This window comes from Epargyreus clarus, unplaced genomic scaffold (genome assembly GCF_041222505.1).
Source record: "Epargyreus clarus isolate Ecla_fem2 unplaced genomic scaffold, WU_Ecla_fem_2.2 ptg000032l, whole genome shotgun sequence".
Lineage (NCBI taxonomy): Eukaryota > Metazoa > Arthropoda > Insecta > Lepidoptera > Hesperiidae > Epargyreus > Epargyreus clarus.
The window spans coordinates 5,457,680-5,478,373 of NW_027332237.1; the positions used below are offsets into that span (position 1 = coordinate 5,457,680).

At 34.4% G+C, this 20,694-nt stretch overlaps 2 protein-coding genes across 2 annotated transcripts in view; one reads left to right on the forward strand and one right to left on the reverse strand.

The window, feature by feature from the left end:
- Window positions 1-20,694, reverse strand: part of LOC140754943 (uncharacterized) — a 128,586-nt gene that overhangs the window by 22,450 nt on the left and 85,442 nt on the right. Inside the window, exons 2-7 of the mRNA XM_073090100.1 lie at window positions 13,020-13,170; window positions 5,682-5,898; window positions 4,554-4,672; window positions 2,920-3,063; window positions 1,603-1,750; window positions 1,054-1,182 (exon numbers count right to left, since the gene is read on the reverse strand). Of these exons, the coding sequence (XP_072946201.1) occupies window positions 1,054-1,182; window positions 1,603-1,750; window positions 2,920-3,063; window positions 4,554-4,672; window positions 5,682-5,898; window positions 13,020-13,169 (907 nt within the window). The 5' untranslated portion in view covers window position 13,170. The remainder of the gene's footprint in view (window positions 1-1,053; window positions 1,183-1,602; window positions 1,751-2,919; window positions 3,064-4,553; window positions 4,673-5,681; window positions 5,899-13,019; window positions 13,171-20,694) is intronic.
- Llp1 (lysozyme-like protein 1) overlaps window positions 20,107-20,694 on the forward strand; it is a 38,401-nt gene continuing 37,813 nt past the window's right edge. Inside the window, exon 1 of the mRNA XM_073090281.1 lies at window positions 20,107-20,208. The gene's annotated coding sequence lies outside the window, so the exon portion shown is untranslated. The remainder of the gene's footprint in view (window positions 20,209-20,694) is intronic.

A 20,694-nucleotide genomic window follows, 5' to 3' on the forward strand; every position in this document is an offset into this window, starting at 1 on the left:
ATCTGTACATCTGACTGTTAGTGTATCTAACTGTCTGTCTATCTATTTATCTATCCGTCTGTTCATCTGGCCTGTCCGTCTATCAAATCAGTACCTACACGAGTTAATCTTTAAAATGAATCCGACAAAACTTTGACTTTGAACTTTAAGAAGATTAGAATGCAAATGAAAGAAGAGCCAGACTTTGCCGGTACACTCGTAATTTAAGTTCAAAACTCTTTTTTAAAGCGAAATACGGAATCAGATTAGCCAATGATTAGGTCCGGGATGAGAATAAAGTCCATTGTAGAAAGAACTGTTCATTGGGACTCACTGACGTTTCAATTTCCTGTTGAAAAGGAAAAATCGCAAAGGGAGAGCGTGGAACCGGAAATAAAGTATCGTAATCTAATAAACATTTGATTTCACTCTAACTCATTGTAATGAGTTGGCTTCTAAATTTCAAATTCAATTTATTTTGGAGTAGGTAAATATATCTGTTATCAATTGACGATTGGTCTAATATCGACAATGCTTTATTTTATGGTAATTATTATGTACGGCTGTATTAGCCTAGCTTTTACGTTACGTTGACGTGTTACGTTTTAGGAACTTGCTGCTTTTAATCGCGGTATAGGAATATGTACTGAATTAATTTTGCATCGAGTTTTTCGCTGTTGAAAGTAAAATATTTTACATAATATTAATTATTTAAAACCACCAACATTAGTGTGCGTTACCAAATATCAGCATTGCACGTAGGACGCGAAAGGTTTCAGCATATTTCCCACCCAATTATAACTTCCTAATTGTTGTACTTGTTTATACAATTTCGTATATAATTCATTGTATTTTTGAGCATGCATGACTAAATCTGTGTTTGAAAATTAACTATAAAATTTAAATTTAGTTAGGCGATATCCCTCAAATATGTATTTAGTGGTGGTTAGTAGATAATAATAATAACAATAAGTGGAAACTGTTTATTCTTCTGTTTGTGTCTCTGAACCATGTTGTTGTTGTATGTTATATAGCATGAATTGTTTGTTTCCCAAATAAATAAATATATCTTACCAGACACAGCGACTATTTCGTTCTGAGATAGATCCAAATGCGTCAAATTGGTCAGATGCTTGAAAGAATAATCTTCTAGTACATCTATTTGATTGTTATGTAGATTCAGGTGAGTAAGATTTGTTAGACCTAAAAAGTGATAAATAATTGTAAAAAATGGAAAACATCTTTTTATTTGTTAATCTTTTGTATGAACGATAAACCGTTCGCCAAGAATATATCGGACACTTATCAACTGATATCTCTATTGTTTAGAATAGATATTTCCCTTCAGACCGTATGTGACCATGCCTGGAAGCGGCTGTGTTCCAACAGTATCAGTTGTATTGGTGTAAAAACTTAAGAAAACTTCGATAGCGCGTTTCAGAAATATATGACGCCATCTCTTGATAAATTGCGGAAAGGTACAATAGTTTGAAGTGTTTGTTTAAATTATTGTATAAAAATCGAAATGATATAATTTGGAGCAGCGTTCGTGCTACAATATTTACGATTAATCAAAATTTAAATAAAATAAATGCTAATGTATTATAATATTATTAAACTAACCTGATAAAGCACCACGGCGAATGCTAGCAAAAGTATTATCGGAAAGTTGCAAAGTTTCTAGAAAGCTCAAACACGGAACTGTGTTCGGTCCAACGGGTCCTTCCAATGCATTGCTCGATACATCCAACTCCTTCAGTAGTTGTGCTTGCTGATCATAAAATAATAATTGCACTAATTATTATATTAATAATTAATTGTCCCATACAAACTTTGGACTACCATTATTTATTTCTATTTTCTATATTCAACGTATGTTATCATCATCAACCCATTTCTGTCATGCTGGGCATGGGTCTCCTTTCAGAATGAGAAGGATTAGGTCATAGTCCACCGCGTTGGCCAAGTGCGTATTGGTAGACTTCACATACCCTTGAAAACTTTCTTTTTTTTTCAAGATTTCTTAAATATGCAGGTATCCTTTAAGTTTAAGCAAGTGATAATTAATTTCTAATTGCACTTAACTGTGTAAAATCAGAGGAACGTAATTTAAACTAACTAAAGTAAATGAAGCTACGGGAATTAAAAACAAAGATACCGTTTACACACACAAAGTAACACATGAACTTATTACAAACTTTGATAACTCACATTTTGAGCAAAACATAACTGTCGAGGTCTAAATACGCTCCCATTTTGTACCTATCAGACCGCATATTACTATCGCAATATCTCAATACACATTTCAGTGGGCAGGGTCCCAAAGGCCTCGCTTTCATTACCTCCTGCCGGAACGTGTACTATAGTACACTATAGTGCATTATTGTGTACCATAGTGCACTGCATCCGGCCGCAGTTAGTTATCATTTATGCATTTATAGAGTGCAGTGGATTTGGAGAAATTGTGGAATATTGTGTACATATTATTATGTATGATATAAGTGTAATATTTATGTTATATCGTGAATAAACCACGTGGTACATCACTGCGGTCTTAGACGCTGAAAGTTTCGTGTTCGACACTCGAGGAAGCAAATACCTAAATGCTATTAAGTTTTTTCATATGAGTCTGAATATTTACAATTACAGTAAGTTATAAGTCTTACGCTAAAAATATTTATTGTGCTATTGCACTATCACACATATATTTTCTTATTTTAATTTTTATTTTATTAAAAAATATCGTACCCTTAGTAATGAAAGTCTGAGCAAAAATATGTTTTTTTAATATAATAATAATCATCTCTATTTCGTCAATTTTTAAGCTACAATATATAGGAAATATAAAGGATAGGCATGTATTAAATCAAATAGAGTGCTAATACATGTCCTTTATAACATCATCCGTACCGATATTTCAGTGTAAATTCTAATATTTACCTTCAGCGAAGCTAAAGCAGGCACTTTAAGCAGGTTTCCTCTTAGCCTTAGAATCAAAAGCTTTTCAAGGGGCTTAAAAGCTTCTGGCGCGATGCTCGTGAGCTGGTTGTCGCTTATGTCCAAGTATGTTAGATTTTGGATACCCTGAAATTAATACCTTACATATAGGTAATGCTTTTTATTTTAATATATAAGTACATCCAAAAATATTGACGGCTTTTTTATAAAACATAATAAGTCGACGCAATTTCACGCAATGCAGTGATAGGTTTTTCAAAAATATGTACGTCGTCAATCCTTTTACATTATTATAAATTACCGAAATATATTATACTAATTAAAAGGAATAATTAGTGTTATATAGTATTTTTTGTATATTTATTATACCTTATTGACTTATATTTTTTGTTTCTACGTAGTACGTGTATGTAGATTAATTATATTTTACACATGCAGGTACACTTACCATAGGGTGAACTGTAAGCTTATAAGCTACTTCAATCTTACAAAAAATATATGTATATATGTATTTATATTCTCTTATCGTATTATATCAAATCACGAAAATATTTTGAACTTAAAATCCAAGCATAAAATTCAGATACCAAACCCAATTTACTTATACACAAATACTTCATCAAGTTCACATGTCAGCACAAAGTGCCGCATAGTCACATGCGTTCCATGACTTGGCGTAAACATGTACATTTTATTCATCCTGTCTAGACGGATTCCTACTCAGCATTCTCAAAAACGTAGCATTGACAAATCAGTTTCGAAAATCTTAAATTAAACGCTTGACTTCGTACTTTGGTTTTGCTAAATTGAATCCGTTTAAATGTTAAATCTGTCACATACTTCACATTATAATACTTACTCACAGCTATGTCTTTTTTAGATATATCTTATATATAAAATTCTCGTGTCACAATGTTAGTTACCGTACTCCTCCGAAACGGCTTTACCGATTTTCACCAAATTTTATATGCATATTCGGTAGGTCTGAGAATCGGCTACTATCTATTTTTATACCCCTAAATGATAAACCTTAACATTTTTTTATTTATATGGCAACACAACGTTTCCCGGGTCAACTAGTATATTTATACAATAGGCGTAGCAGAGCATGCAGTCGTAATGGTAAGTGGCTTCTGCCACTCATGGACATTTGTAATCAACCCCAAATAAGGCTCTTAACTAAGGTCGGCCACAGATACGCCGCTACCCCTAAAGACTAAGCTGAAATGCCTCGGGAAAGTATGTCTTCCTTACCACACCCTTCAAACTGCATCACAACAACGATTAACACTATACTTTAAAGGTTGTGGTTAGGATTTGATACTACAGCCTTCAAACTCTTTAAAATACTTCTTGTATTTAAAACTATATTTTTAGGCTTTGGCTGGAAAGCCAAGCCTTAGACCTCAAGGGTGTCTACATCAACTCACGGTCCCATGATCAAAATTTAATAATTTTGATTTATCAAAATTTTGATTTTCTCTTCAAAAATGTTAGATATTTATGACTCAGAAATATAAGTGAAAACTACCTTGTCAATAAATTTCGCGTTGATGAAATGTTAGTAAAAATCATAGATTCTAAAACCAAGCAAATTATTATTTAATTCAATTTACCTTAAACGAATTAGAATCCAAGGCGTGAATCTTGTTGTTGGACAGATCGAGGCGGTCCAAGTAAGACAAATGGGTGAGCGCTTCCGTCGGTACGGACGGCAACTGATTGTTTGGCAAACCTGGTGACAAATATCAGTAGGGTAAGGAAATACAATATTCTTAATGGGGACAAAACCTGTAGCTATAATGCAGTCATACTGTTTGTTGAGTTTCGCGAATGTGTGTGTGTGTGTGTGCTTGTGAAAGCAGGTCGCGCTACCGCTTGCTGTGCTTAAAAAATATTTCAAAGAAAATAATACACCATAAGGATCTATGCCATAAGGCAACAAACCTTAAGATACTAGTTTTAATTGCTGTATATGAGTACACATACAAACACATTCAAAACAGAAATCTAAATTCGTTTTAGAAAGTACTTATTAATTCTAAATATTATAATTTGTGATCTCGAGATAAATCCACTTACAGCAATGTTCCACATAACCGTTGGAAAATTACAAGCCACTCGATATTACCAGCCCGTGCAACCCGATACTAGCCAACTCAGCCACTGACGGTGACGGCAGTGACGTCACGCGTTACAATTTACTACTATCATGTTGCACAAGCTGGTTTCTTGCAAACTAATACTAGGTATATAAATGATGAATTTGGATACCAATTTCGGCTCAAGGTATTTGTATACCTGTATATATCTGTTTCCATGCCACTTACTTGATGTAATCTTCATATAGGCCTTACAAACATATACTATTAATTAAGTATGTTCTCTTAAAACCTACCTAAAGCAAGTAAGGGAGCCGCAATGCTATTGAAAGCGTCCTGCTGCACCCGCTTGATGTCTCCGCTATATATTACCAGCCCTTGCAACCCGGTACCAGCCAGCTCAGCCACTGACGGTGACGGCAGTGGACGTCACGCATAACAATTTGCTGTTATCAAGTTGCACAAGCTGGTTTCATGCAATCTAGTATTAGGTATATAAATGATGAATTTGGATACCCCTATCGTGTTTGTATACCTATATTATGTCTGTGATCATGCCACCCACTTCATGTAATCTTAATGAAGTCCTATATTTATTTAAAGAAACATATTATTAATTAAATATGATATTTTAAAACCTACCTAAAGCAAGTAACGTCGCCGCAACACTACTGAAAGCGCCTTGTTGTACCCGTTTGATGTCTCCGCTCGATATTACCAGCCCGTGCAACCCGATACCAGCCAACTCGGCGACTGACGCTGAGGGCAGTGACGTCACGCCCCGCAACGCACAGTCCAAAAGCGATATCGCGCTGTTCTTGTTACGGGATTTCTGTTCTCGAAGATGACGTCCGATTATCTGGTGACAAAGATAATTTTATAATTAAAATATATTTGAAATTAACTACACTATTCACCTGCGGATTTTTAGGCTTCTCACAAATCTGTTACCGTGGTTACCAAACCGTCACAAACTCGATCGTGTGGATAAAGCCATTTGTGTTGTGTTAAGAGATTTGTGTAGTTTTACAAGCGCTTGTTTCATGCTCATGAGTTGTATATTAAACGTTTGTAGGGGGTTGGTATTTCCGGCACCCGCCAAGTATGTAGACACAGCATGAAATGTTACACATCATGTAAAATACACTTCATATTACATTCAACAGTTAAAGTAGCTGAAACCCCTATTATTAATTAATTTATCGCTAGGTTCGCACCTTTAACTACAGCTTAAAGTACAATGAAATAGTGTATACTGAAGTATATAGCATATAAGACATAAATTATAATAGACATAGTATATAAACTGTATTATGCTATTTATTGATAGTTAATTTGGATATCAATTATATCAGGTACTAAATTAAATTTTAATATTGAATAACGTACAACGCATAGAAATTGTGCACGTCTTGTACATAAATGCTTCCTTTCTACACTCACAGCGCTTTACTAGGATTCCCTGTCATGAGTGCCATGGACACATATGAAAACAAATATACAAAGTGCCAAACACTAAATCGCATACATCAAAATTCATCATTTAGACATCTGACTGGCCGGGGATCGAATCCAGAGGCATCTGCGTCAGACCGTATGGTGACCGCTCCGCCACGCGAGTCCTTATATAAAATACTAGCTGACCCGGCAAACTTTGTACCGCCTCAAAATCTATTTATCAAATATATTTCATATAAAATATAGCCTATGTTACTCGTAGATAATTCATCCATAAACATTTTTTTTTACCTTTATCAATTTTTTTTAATAGATAACGCTGATCATCCCGTCAAAAATAAAATTCGTTGGCAAACAAAAGAGCAAATGTTACTAAACTTTATTGCCTTTGCCCTTTTATACATTAACAAATGTGTGAAAATGTTACCACTGCTAGATTTGAGTTTATATTTAAGGAAATTAAATTTATTTTAGTTTTACGTTAAATTTATTTTTGATCCAAGAATATCCTAGTTGGCGCCCTAGGGTTACTTAAAGGACGAATACACGACGTCTTTTACATGTCTTTCTTTATACTATAGTAACTAAATGTCCCAGATCCCTTCCTTAGAGACCTTTTTCTTCCATCAAAGACAGAAGCACTACATATACATATATTTTATTTTAATTTATTGATTACAATATTATGTAGGTACTTACATCAACACAATTTATAATAACCTATCATTGTCTCAAAATCATTATAATAAACTAAATTCGAAGTAATTTAGTGGCAAATATCCTTTAAAACAATAAAATATTTTCACAAAACCTAGATCTTTGTTTAAATTGGTACGATGTTAAAGTACGATGTTTTAGACAAGTAAGTCGCAATTATATTTCTACTATATGTATTTTTATACCTATCTACTTATTACCAATATAACATTGCAAAAGCCATGAAAATTTTGAAATGATTGGCCATTAAATTGATAGTCAATTTTCCGATAAAGCAAATCGTTCAAAGCTTTCCGTATTTTTTATGAGGGATTACAGAATATCAGCCGAATTTCACACTTTATAATGCCTTACAAAGTGAGTTTATAATGATTCCTGTATAAAAATATAAAATAGCAGCATTCATTTTATTTGGATCCCTTAGGAGATAAATATTCAAAAATACGTTCTTAATATTAGATGTCTACACTAATATTAATAAGAGGAAATCTTTGTTTGTTTGTTTGGTTGTAATGAATAGGCTCAAAAATTACTGGACCGATTCTAAAAATTCTCTCACCATTCGAAAGCTACATTATCCACGAGTAAGATAGACTATATTTTATATGAAATATTTTTGATAAATAGATTTTGAGGCGGTAGAAAGTTTGCCAGGTCAGCTAGTGACGTATATTTTTTAACCGGGTCGAGATCGGAGTATAACCGCACCGATACCGGATAAGTCTGAAATCACCCTTAATTTGCAGACTCAAACAAATGGAAAATTGAAACCCCAGCAGACTGATACGCAAAACTGAAGTTAGTTTCAATTAATGTAGTTTGTTTGTTTCCGATACTCCACTAACAGACGGTTACAGCCTGTTTACATTTACAAATATCTATTTTAACTACGATATTATATTTGGGCGACGAAATAAAGCTTCAGATGTGTTCGAAAGACATTCCGTACATAACATAATACAGACATAAAAAATGTATGTAATATATAATTATATGACATGACAAAAATGATTAATCTTCGGTAACTTTCCGCAATCATCAAGAGGTGTCGCCACTAGTATTCTAAATCACGCTATTTAAATTTTGAGGTACGTGTTTGATGTTTAGAATAAAGTCAAATAATAATGTGAGTCCCTCAAACAATAAACCTTTCAAAGCTATTATTAGGCAGAAATAGGTGTGGTTCGAAATTGAACCACAAAAAATTCTACCACTTTCTAAAATTTATACCAAGTATAATAAAATATTAAAACAATTAATAACTTGAAATAATAGAGACTTAATCAACTTTTGAATTTTCATTTTTAAAATGAAGCTCAATGTTTCCAATCTTTCAATCTTCATGAATCCATTTTTCATTTTCCGCTCCATTGTTATACGGAATCCGGATTTTTCCGTTATCTCTGCCCACAGAGTGGGCATTCAATGAGTTATTAAAACCACTGATCTATTGAAATGTAGAGTCCTTATACCTTACAGACCTCTAGGTTTCGTAACTGACTTTTTCTGAACTTTTCTTCTTTTAGTCGGTGGAAATTACCTTAGAAAAATTTATCCATTAACTGGAGATCAAACGTATAATAAGTATTTAATTCCGAGTTTTAATATATTAATTTCAATATTAGGTCAATTTTTTAAGCAGTCGTTGCTTTTTGTTTGTATATTGTTTATTGTAATATTGAAGTATTTTAAGATGATAAAACCCTCCGATTCACCTTCGACGGTACCACTGTTACGCCTATTCCTATCTAGTACGAATGTTAAGCAGTAATGTAGGAAGCGATACGGTAAGGAAGATATACTTTTTCGAGGCACTCTGACTTACTTCTCAAAGACAGAGCGATTGTAGACCGACTTCAGGTAGTAATTTTATTTTATCTAGGGTTGATGATTACAGATGTCTATTGGCATCAGTAGCCACTTACCATTAGATGAATCAAATGCTCGTCTGCTATCTCCTATCTAAAAAAGGTGAGAAAAAAAGCGTGCTACAACTAGACATGACTGTTATAATACAGAAATAGGTGTGAACCACAAAGGATTCTACGTCCTTCCTACATAGAGATATATTCATCAAAAAAGATAACCTAGACTTTTTTCTAACTTATTTTAAAGAAGTGGATAAAATACCATGACTCAAGAAAACCCTGTCGCCTCGCTATCTCAGATATTTCAGAATTCTTAGCTACTTTAATTAAATACAAACTTCTTGGATCTTAATTATTAATCTGTCGCGGAAAACACACTTGCAATAGGTATTTTATTAAGCTTATAGCGCTTCCAACTTTTATTAAATGATATACAGGCTGAATTTTTCAAACGGGCCTTCAGGGCCAAATCCGAAACTATAAGGATTAGCGAAAAATGCTGAAAGGAGTTACGAGGCCGATTTAGATAAAAACTAAAACTGCATCATTAGTTTTTTACAATATCTATTTCCTTAGCCGGGAATCGAACGAGTTCATTTTGAAAAAAAATATATCCTCTATATTATTCCACTATCTGATAGTGTCGCTTATAAGGATCAAATTCTGGGAAGTAATGATTCAGTTTTAGCTTTTACCAAAATCGGCCTCGTAAGTCCTTTCAGCATTTTTCGCTAATTCTTATAGTTTCGGATTTGGCCCTGAAGGCCTGTTTTAAAAATTCACCCTGTATACTATATGAAAAAAATATATAAAGATCTACCAGACTGGCTCCTTTTAAAATCAGAATTGCTTTTCCTCTTGAAAAGGTGGTAAAACACCGCCCCAAATATTCCTGCCTAATAACAGCAGTGTTAAGCGCTGCTGTGTTATGGTTTGAAGAGTGTGGAAAGGGAGACAAACTTTTCCGAGGTGTTCCAGCTTAGTCCTCAGGGGTAGCGGCGCATCTGTATCTTATCTGCGATTGATTACAGATGTCCACGAGCGGCAGTTGCCACTTGCCTGAGGTGGACTGTATGCTTGTCGGCTACTCCTATATTGTAAATAGACCCTCATTTATTAAAACCCGTTAAGCCATTAAAGTTGTAGAACGTGATAAAGTCTGACATACATAAAAAGAAAAAATGTTAAAAATCTATAAGAAAATAACTACGATATAAAGTAGTTCCAAATCCCATATGGATATTATTTCCCGAAATACCGAAATTATGTTCTGGGAAGAACACAATATTGCTCTATCATAATCAGTCAGAGGCACTTACGGCGAGGTTACATTAGAATTGGCGTGTGAACCCTTCTCAATGTCACGTTGAGGGTGCAAGTGCCATGCGATTGGCACTTGTTTACATACTTCAGATATTGTTTATATTTTGTATTGTATAGCAAAGGAGCACACAAGTGAAGGTGGTAGAACCCTTTGTGGTTCGACTCCGGCGGCACCACCGCCACACCTATTTCTGCCTAATAATAGCAGTGTTAGCCGCTGCTGTGTTCCGTTTTGAAGGTGTGATAAGGGAGACATACTTTTCCAAGGCTGTGGCCGACCTCAGGTAGGAATATCTGAACCGGGGTTGATTACAGATGTCCATGGGCGGCAGTAGCCACTTACCATCGGGTGTACTGCAAGCTCGTCTGCTACTCCTATATTATAGAAAAAATCGATCTTAAGATAAGGCCTGTGGTGGTCTGTAATATATCCTAGACAGACTTGCAAAGGCTTAGAAAAATCTCGAGTTACTTGGGTACTGACTTAGGTAGGCACCTAAGTTACGGACATGAGACCTCCTGAGGACCAAGATGGACGCCTTAAATCAGCTGACATTTACACTGAAACTCAGAACTGCTTCACACTAAAATTATGTGTTACGGTAGTACCTCCCTAGTTCAACCGTAGCAGTTATACAATCCCTCAATATATCAATCTATCCTTTAATACTTATAATTTCTTCTACACAAATACCCAAATTTAGTTAACAAATATAAATCATCGTATGAGACCGGCCGGTAATCGAACATGGATCCTTGCATGTCAAACACTAAAACAGGTAACGAATCTGGCATAGTCAATATCCATAACTTATAGTACATAGGGCAGACATTTTTCTCTCTAAACGTTTGTTTGCCGCTAATGATGGGCTCGCTATTTATTTTACGGACCACTAGCGCTATGGGATTGAGATTGTCCCGGTTTTGTTTACGGCAACTTGCGTAAACACCGCTGATGGCTGCTTCGGAAAACAATGTGCTTCTATCTATTATATATGAGGATTTATTTTATTTGTGTAATGTTTGTATGTAAGGAAAGACATATCTCTAGGGATTCATGTTAGTATCGTATCTTAATATGTATAAAATAAGCAGAAAACTCGTAAAATGGAATGATGCTTCAAAGCTCAAATAATGCTTTTGCACAATACCAAGTGACATTGCCTTTTTCTACATAATATATGCTAATTTAAAATACACAAACACTCGATAGGCAAATAATGGATAAATAGATAATAGAAAAAATCTAGATAAATAGATACAGTTTGCTACTAATAGCAATAAACAGCTCAAACTATTTTTATGAAGTGTTGTAACACAGGATCCAAGAAAACATACAATATATAGAGATTAGTGTAAACCTCATTTGAACACTGAAACAAGTGAAGACCATAAGTAATAATTAAGTTAAAAACAAAGAACAATAAAATCAACAGCTCAACTTCACGATAAATATTAACACTCCAATACGGGTAACCTGCTCTGTTCATACTTATGACCAGTACAACGTCAACACGTAGAGAAATTTGAAACACAATATACCAAACGACTTACAGCGTAATGTTCCTCAGCGAAGCGAACGTGTGCAGGTTGCAGAAGCACTTAGCACAACAACGCTTCGCTACGCTACGGTAATTGCTGCATATGACAATGTCACTTCACTACGCTGCGTTCAGCTTGCAGATGTATTTAGTTTCAATTTGCATCGTGTTATTATTTAAGTGCTGATGAAATACAATTAAGATAATTACAAATTAATTGTTGCTACGATAACTAGGTATCTATTAACTATCTACATAGCCAGTTTAAAAGCAAGAACATTCCATTATGTACTATTTTTTTACAGAAACTTTATTTCGAAGAAATAAGTGTGCGGACACATATAATTTGAGTTGCTAACTAAATGAGATCAATCAATAGGAGTACACAAACAATCAGTTTAATATTTGATCGTATACTACTATTAAATGTATTTTATTTTTTAAATCAAGAAAATGAAAAATGTTCGTAGAGTTCCACTACAAGTCACCGTCGGCACAGAAAATTCTAGATTTTAACAGCAGCAGAAGGTGGAATCACCTTACTTCCAACCACAGAGAAGAATCCTATCTCGATTTTTATCGTTAAACACCTATGAGCGGTAATGACCACATATAATCAGCCTGCTTTCATTTAATGCTTTCATTATAGTTATTATGTAAAAATAAAATCTTGTTTATATATTGGAGCACAGTTAAGTAACATGTCTTTCCTACTTATTCTCACAAATACATGTCCAATTCATTCAATTTTAAAAAAGTCGTAACAAATTGTACTTCAGTACATATTGTTCCCACATGGCCTAATCCCGCTTCCACAGTGACAAGTATGAAAACGCTCAGAAGGGATTCCAGAATTACAATATATTCTACCATAATCGACATTGTAAAAATCAGTTGACAATTCATAACTCAAAGCAAGACTGAATATTCTAAAAATATAAAATAGAATAGTATTTAATAAGTGACGTAAAGTATTAACAACCAGCAATATAAATGGATCAATGTGGTGTGCCTGTAACACAAGTGACTTTTGAAGTATTCCGCCTCGTCCAAAAAAATTAAGAGATACATACCTGTAGTGCAGTATGGTCACCAGCGCATCTGAGGGTGTGGGGGAGGTCGCAGGAGCACTCAGCCGAGGGTCGCGCGCTCAGCTCCGGGCAGCGCCACTCCGCGCTCCCTTGGCAGACCACACAGAGTACCACCGCACCCATTAGCCACATTCTGGAAAGAGGAAACATTTTTTAAATATTTTTTTAAGGTGGTATAACCCTTTTGTGGCCCGACTCCGGCGGCACCACCGCAACACCTGTTTTTGCCTAAGAACAGCAATGTTAGGCGCTGCTGTGTTCCGTTTTGTAGGGTGTGGTAAGGGTGACATACTTTTCCAAGGCGATCCAGCTTAGTCCTCAGGGGTAGCGGCGCATCTGTGTCCGACCTCAGGTAGGAATAGGAGGGAGAGGAGACACGGGATATTTATGTCGTGGGTCATTGAGTTATCTGTCTGTTTTAGGTGATTTGGAAAATTAGCAAGGTCAGTTAGCCAGCAGGGCAAACGTATATTTGGTAGGAGGTTTAGTGTTCCATACCCAAAGGACAAACATGGAACCCTATTACTAAGACACCGTTGACTGACCGTCTGTCAAAGGGCTCTATCACTTGAACCGAAACAGATAGACACTTAAAAAGACTACAGAGTATATGTATAGAGCCGCTATAACAACAAATACTAAAAATTAAGTGTTTATAAACAAAACTCAACTCCGAGTACTAGTTTTAAAAAAGGATTACTACTTTAAGATGTTATAAATGGAAATTGTAGATCCTTTAACAATACGAGCAACTAATGCACTTATCCTCAAAGTTTTCACGACGTCGGCCAAATCAAAATTTGCTGAGGTATAATTCGGTAATTTTCCAAGAAATAACATCGCGGTATGGTATAATAAAAAATTGGGCAAGTGGGAGTCTAACTCGCATACGTAGGGTTCCGTAGCGCCAATATTTTCACTGTTTTTTTTATTTTCAGTATTTGTTATTATAGCAGCCATTGAAGTAAATGCACTATGAAATTTTGAACTGTCTACCTATTGTAGTTCAATGGATAAAACGAAAAATGACAAAAAATAGCGGTTCCGTTTATGGTGACCCTCGTTTACTTTTAAGATATTTTATTTTTAATTTTCAGTATTGTTATAGCGGCCACCATTATACATAATCTTTAAAAATGTGTCTTTCTATTACGGTTCAGGAGATAGAGCCATGTGACAAATGGACAGACAGCGACGGTTTAAATAGGGTTCCGTTTTTACCACGCTTTTATTTGCTTGGGTTGTATCTATGTATGTAAGTATAAAATCTTTGAACTCAATTTTACCCACTTTGAACGGTCCGATTAATTTAAAATTTTGGACAATTCAAGAACCGATGACAAAACACTATTTTAATCATTTTATCCCATTCTTCTCATCAGGATCGTCAGAAATCAGGATTAACGATTTTCCTTGTGCGATTATAGCGTGGTTTTTAGTTTTAAACTATAATTATTACCCATTGGGTACGGAACCCGAAAACCGAAATAACATGTGAAAAGGCAATTCCGGTGATATTCTGTGGTACTTGTGAAAGAATTGCTACTACAATGCGTGTGGCTGCGACGTAATGGGGCATTTCCACTGAGTGACGACCGGACGACGGTGTTGCAACGCGAACAAGTCATATACTTACAGCGGACAAATAAGTTTTTGGTTTTATTCATACTTCTTAAAGTAAGGTGTTTCTTATTATGATTCGAACATGATCTTAAGGTATAAATATCAAATTTTGTTAGATGGTTGTATAGATGGACGTTTATTTCTTGTTATACAAAAAATATGTCCAAAAATATCAAAAATCAAAGCCAGGACGCCCAGCGCACCACTGGGGCCTGACATTCAAACATATCTATAATCCAAATATCTTTTTATATATATTTATATAAAAATCCAGTTAATAGTAATATAGAATTAACTAAAGATTAATTTTGGTGCTACCGAAATCAAATTCATGTAGCACAGATTCTGTTAATCAGTGCTCAAATTCTTAGATTTTTTATAATAAAGAAGTAGCAAACGATTAGTCTACCTGATGATAATCAGCTAATGCCGCCCATAGGCATCTGTAATTGAACCCAGATAATATTAAATTCCTACCTGAATCAGTCACTGATGCTATGCTATGCTATCCCTGAGGACTAAGTTGGAACGCCCCAAAAAATCATGTACTTGCCATACAATTAAGACCAGAGCTTTTAAAACTGTTGTTTTTTGGCAGAAATAGGTGTGACGGTGGTGCCGTCAGAGTTCAATCACAAAAGGTTCTACCACCTTCAAGTTATCTCACTCACTAAAATCTATATATAGAGGTATACTTTGTCAATTTGAAATTTTAACCCGCTCACGTCTCTCCCTTGATCCCTAGTAGCATACATCGAGAATAACAGCGAATTACAGGACTATTGATAACAGTAGGTGATGGACGGCCATTGCCCCACTACCGAGGACACCTCCACTTACTGTAATATGAACAATGTTCAGGATTATCTGATGTTTTAAACGGATATACTAATTCTAACTATATTTATTCATTCAAAGTTTTTGTTTATAGTATAGGTGTAGCAAAGAAGCATGCAGTCAACCTGATGTTAAGTGGCTACTGCCGCCAATGGATATCTGTAAACCAGATAATAAAAAAAAATCCTAGAATACAGCTTACCACTTCTGTAATTAGACAGAATGTAGCGGTAGATTTTTTTTATAATATGTAGTAGCAGACGAGCATGCAGTCCACCTTGATGGTAAGTGGCTACTGGCGCCCATGGACATCTATAATCAACCCCAGATAGGACTAGATATACTTACCTGAGGTCGGACACAGATGCGCCGCTACCCCTGAGGACTAAGCTGGAACGCGAAAAAGTCTGTCTCTCTTACCACACCCTTCAAAACGGAACACAGCAGCGCCTAACACTGCTGTTATAAGTTAGATATAGGTGTGGTGGTGGTACCACCGGAGTCGAACTACAGAGTGTTCTATCGCCTCAGTGTCTACATACCGTCCAGTACCCAAATTCTTACTTTTTACGTAACACAAGGAGCGTAAAACCTTACAGTCAACCTAACAGCAAATAACATCAAAGGAGAGTCCTACATAATTATTATGTATTTTAGACGATTTTTTTAAGGATTATATCATAAACTTTATATAACATTACAAGGTCATTTATTAATATAGTTTATATTGTCTGAAATAAATTATTAAATAAATTAAGTTGTAATTTTCCGTTTAAGGGTTTCCTAGAATTTTTTGACAACATCCACTAAATGTTTCCTGGAAACTTCCCTTAACGTATGACAAAATTGGATATTGAATAGTACGTTTGGGCTTGGTTTTAATTCCTTCTGTTGAGCCAAAAACAAAAATAATAATTACTTCCATAATCGGTTTTCCGTCCAAAAATCTTTTTTATCATAAAGCTGTAATTAAGGTAAAAGAAAAACTTTTGATTTGTTATCAAGTATTTTAATCATAAAAGAACAGGTATGTAACAATTTAAGAGATAGAGCCCCTTGGCAGATGGACCGACGGACAGACAGCGGAGACTAACAATAACAATACGTTTTGTTTTTACCCTTTGAGTACGGAACCCTAAACAATTATATAATAATTTAAAATTTTAAAGAACAAACGAACAAAAACCCTACAACAAAAAACCGAAAGGAAAATTACCAAGAGTGAAAATTACAATGTATACAAAGTTAAGCGCTTCAATTGTCACCTTGTCGATGTAATCCCTTAACGCAAGGGACAATCTGGGACCACAAAGGATCCCCAGTAAGAACTAATAAAATATTTGTAATAGACCGCCTCTTAAGGGCAAGCCCATGCCCAAATAACTTGGCCTGTACCTTATGCGATGGTATTAAAATAAGTAGAATTATTCTGGTAATCCTTCTGATAAAATCTTATTATTTCTGATTTACGACCGCATTTTACGAAAGGTAATTCGGAAATGTTTTATATCTATTCTGAAATTCTCTATTTTTTAATTGAATTAGTAAAGTAATACGCTTTATGTTTTAAGTTAGACAATGAGAATGTTTAATTGAATAATACATTAATATAAAAATTAATACTAACAGTTCCAAATTAACAATAATACATTATACAATTTCAGGAGTTCGAAACATTTTGTCAAAGTAAATTAACATGTTTTAAAGTGACATTTCCACGGAAACCATTACCTCATACCTCGTTCATACCCTTTCATACCCATTCACAGCAATTACACATTAAAATATTTTTATAAAAAAAGGTTAAAAACGGTGTTTGTAGGGCTTTTTTACATTGTTCACAAATGCCATCTCTGAACTGCGACTGCGTGCAGACTTGTGACTTTTAACATCCGCAATCGACTATTTATATGATAGCGTAACGATCATAAGCTACACCTCACACTCGTTTGAACGCCAATTCAAACTATTTTTGAACGCTCAACTGATCGTGAACAATGCGATGTAGATTAATGCAATTGCTACAACGTGTGTTCTCGATACCACAAGTCGCTAGTCGCTAGCCGCAAGTCGCTATAACGCGATACTACGTCCTGTAATCGCCAAAACGCGAGTCACTCATACCAAAAGTAGTGTGTCTGCTGGACCCGTAATATATCATAAGTGTTAGTGCTTTTGACACGGGCCACACAATGTGCACAGTTGTGTACTAACATTGTTTTATTCCGTAGTTTTCATTCCCACTGCCTTTTTGGATTATGAAAGTTGTACATTTACGTGAAAATCTTGGGGAAGTCCCATTGTCTTATTAGATTTGCTAGGTTATTGTATAATTATCAAGTAAACACTTAGAATATACATATCCTAAACCTTACTATAAGTACTCGTTTAAAACATATACATAGTATATAACAACATCGTGCTTGGAAGTGACACTTCGATTAACTCAATACTTTTAAATGTTAACTTAACATACTTGAAAATCATGATTTACTCATAGAATATAGATAATTGTTCACATTATTGTCTATATAAGCTATTTTAATACTCATTTGGATCATGTAGTTTACCCCATCCTCCCCAATTAAAATTAACCTATCCTTTAAGACATAGTGCAGTGAACCAAGCGATTTATTAGCACAATATGTGTTCCCAAGAGAAATAGAATTAGCCGCGTAATTTACACCAGCCGTAAACAGAGCATTACATGCTCGGTACTTTGGGAACCACTGCTTGTTTACATTTCAAATTGAACGACTTAATTTAATTTTACGTGTTCTTTGTTTATGTGTTTAAGTTTGTTTTCACTAAATTAAAATACTTTCACTGAACTCACGCTTTCAGAGTGTAGAAATACAGTAAACTGTACATTTTATTAACGCAATGTATGTGTTTTAGAGAAATAGAATAAGCTGCATAAATTTATTGCAACAGTAAACAAAGCTAGCTTCAGAATTAATGCAGTATTTTATATTTGCAGGTTTTTGTATAGATGTATAGAAAAAGGGCTTCATATTTTTTATCTAGAAAAATACCAAATTATTTATTAGTTTTTGTTTTTTTTATTTAACAGTTTAAGTAAGAAACAATTATTTAAAAAGGTTCTTATCTGGCTTGTACCTGGTGTGCACTTCTTATGCATAAATATTATTTAATTAAAAATTTAAGGCATTCAAATTATTATTCATGTTTTTAACAAGAAAGCAGTACAACACATTATAGAACTAAGACGTCAAACAAACTTTAAAAAATCTCTGTCCCAATAGCAGGCGTATTGAAATCGGAGCTTCGCAAACAGCTACAAACTACAGTTTCCGTGGAAATCGCCGACATCAATGATCGGCAAAGCGACGTCGATAAAAGGTCGTTTAGTTCGTGTTTCCCTCGCAGAGTGACAAACTTTGCCTGTGTTTTCAATGCGCTTTGAAACTTTGAAAGAATATCTCACCAAGATAATGACCTATATTTATTTGTAATAAGTTTGCTGATATAGTGATATTATAAACATTGAATACAAGTGTTTAGAATTTTTGTAGTAGAAAATTGAAACACGTTATTTCATATCTAAAAACTTCAAATAGTTCTTGTAAAAACAGCGAATACACTTAATCTGAATCTTGAACTGTATACACGTAAATATAAATTCCAAAGTACGTTTATATGCATGCAGCATAAAAAAATCCATTTTCAATACCAAATTTAAAGTAAAAGAAACATCTCAAACTTTAAAAAAATTCTAATCCCCGTTGAAATCGCAGTATCGCAAACAGCTACAAACTACAGTTTCCGTGGAAATCGCCGACATAAATGATCGGCAAAACGACGTCGATAAAAGGTCGTTTAGTTCGTGTTTCCCTCGCAGAGTGACAAACTTTGCCTGTTTTCAATGCGCTTTCAAACTTTGAAGGAATATCTCTCTACGGTGGCTGATTTATAGTTAGTTATGATATGTATGCCGCTCTAATATGAATAATATATAAATAAATAGGATAAAATAGTTCATTTTATTATAGAGTATAACAGAGTTAATGCAATAACGCAAAACAGAGTACAATAAAACAGAATAGAGTATTGCAACAGTCTCAAGCGCTTCCATATCTTATTTTAAAAGTATGAGGTTTTTATAGTTACAAGATATTCAAGTTAAGGATTTAATTTTGCCATACATAACATAGTAACGTAGGTCCATTTTGTATATCGACAATGAACACTTATCAGATGATATATAGACTAGTTCATTACTTAAATTTTATAAAAAAACCTAAGCTTTATTCATAGATTAGTAAAGATTACTCTCTCCTAACAAGAAAATGTACCCAGTTTTGAGAATTGAAATAGTTGCTTAAAAAAGTTTTGCCACGTCTCCGTGCTAAAATGTCCCTAAAATATTTGAAATAATTAGTTATTTATTATTTTAATTACGCAGTATTAGTTATTTATTCGTAAATTTTCTATAAAAATGTTTTTATCTGTCAAAAATTAAAAAAAAAGAACTTACTAATAAGCCGTTTGTGGCTTCATTCAATTTCAACGCGGCGAAGTATCTTTACTAATCTATGGCTTTATTATAAAAAAATAAAAGTCATATAAAGCAGAAAGGGCTTGCCCTTAAAATGCGTGCGTTGCGTGCGCCCGCGCAACAGGATAGCGGTAATTGCGCCTCACACTCCTCGTGCTCCTCGCCGCTGCAACGCGCACGCAGCTTTCACAGGTCAGAATATTCTTTTTTATTTTACACCATCCATAATAATGTATTTTAACTCGTCTACTTAGTACTTGAATTTCCATAATGTTTATCGTAAATTTTTACACAAACTTTTTAAATTATTTATAAAAAAGGAGACTATTTAATCTAATTTCAACGAAGCTACTAGATTTTAAAAATAATTTCTAAAATACTTGATTGAAACTATAACTCGTTTATTTCTAAATATGTTCTGTATAAATACAGAACACCTTATTTAATAAAAAATCCAAGAGTATTAAATTTACTAAGGAAGAACATTTTTTTTTTCATTATTAACATCAATATATTTATAAAAATATTATTTACTTAATTATGATACAAAATAGTACATTACAATACGAGGACGAAAAATTTTTTTCTGACAAGTGTGAGTTTGCAGGCCGAGCCGCAGGCGAGGACTGCAATCACACGAGTCAGAAAAACATTTTTCGTCCGCGTGTTGTATAAAAT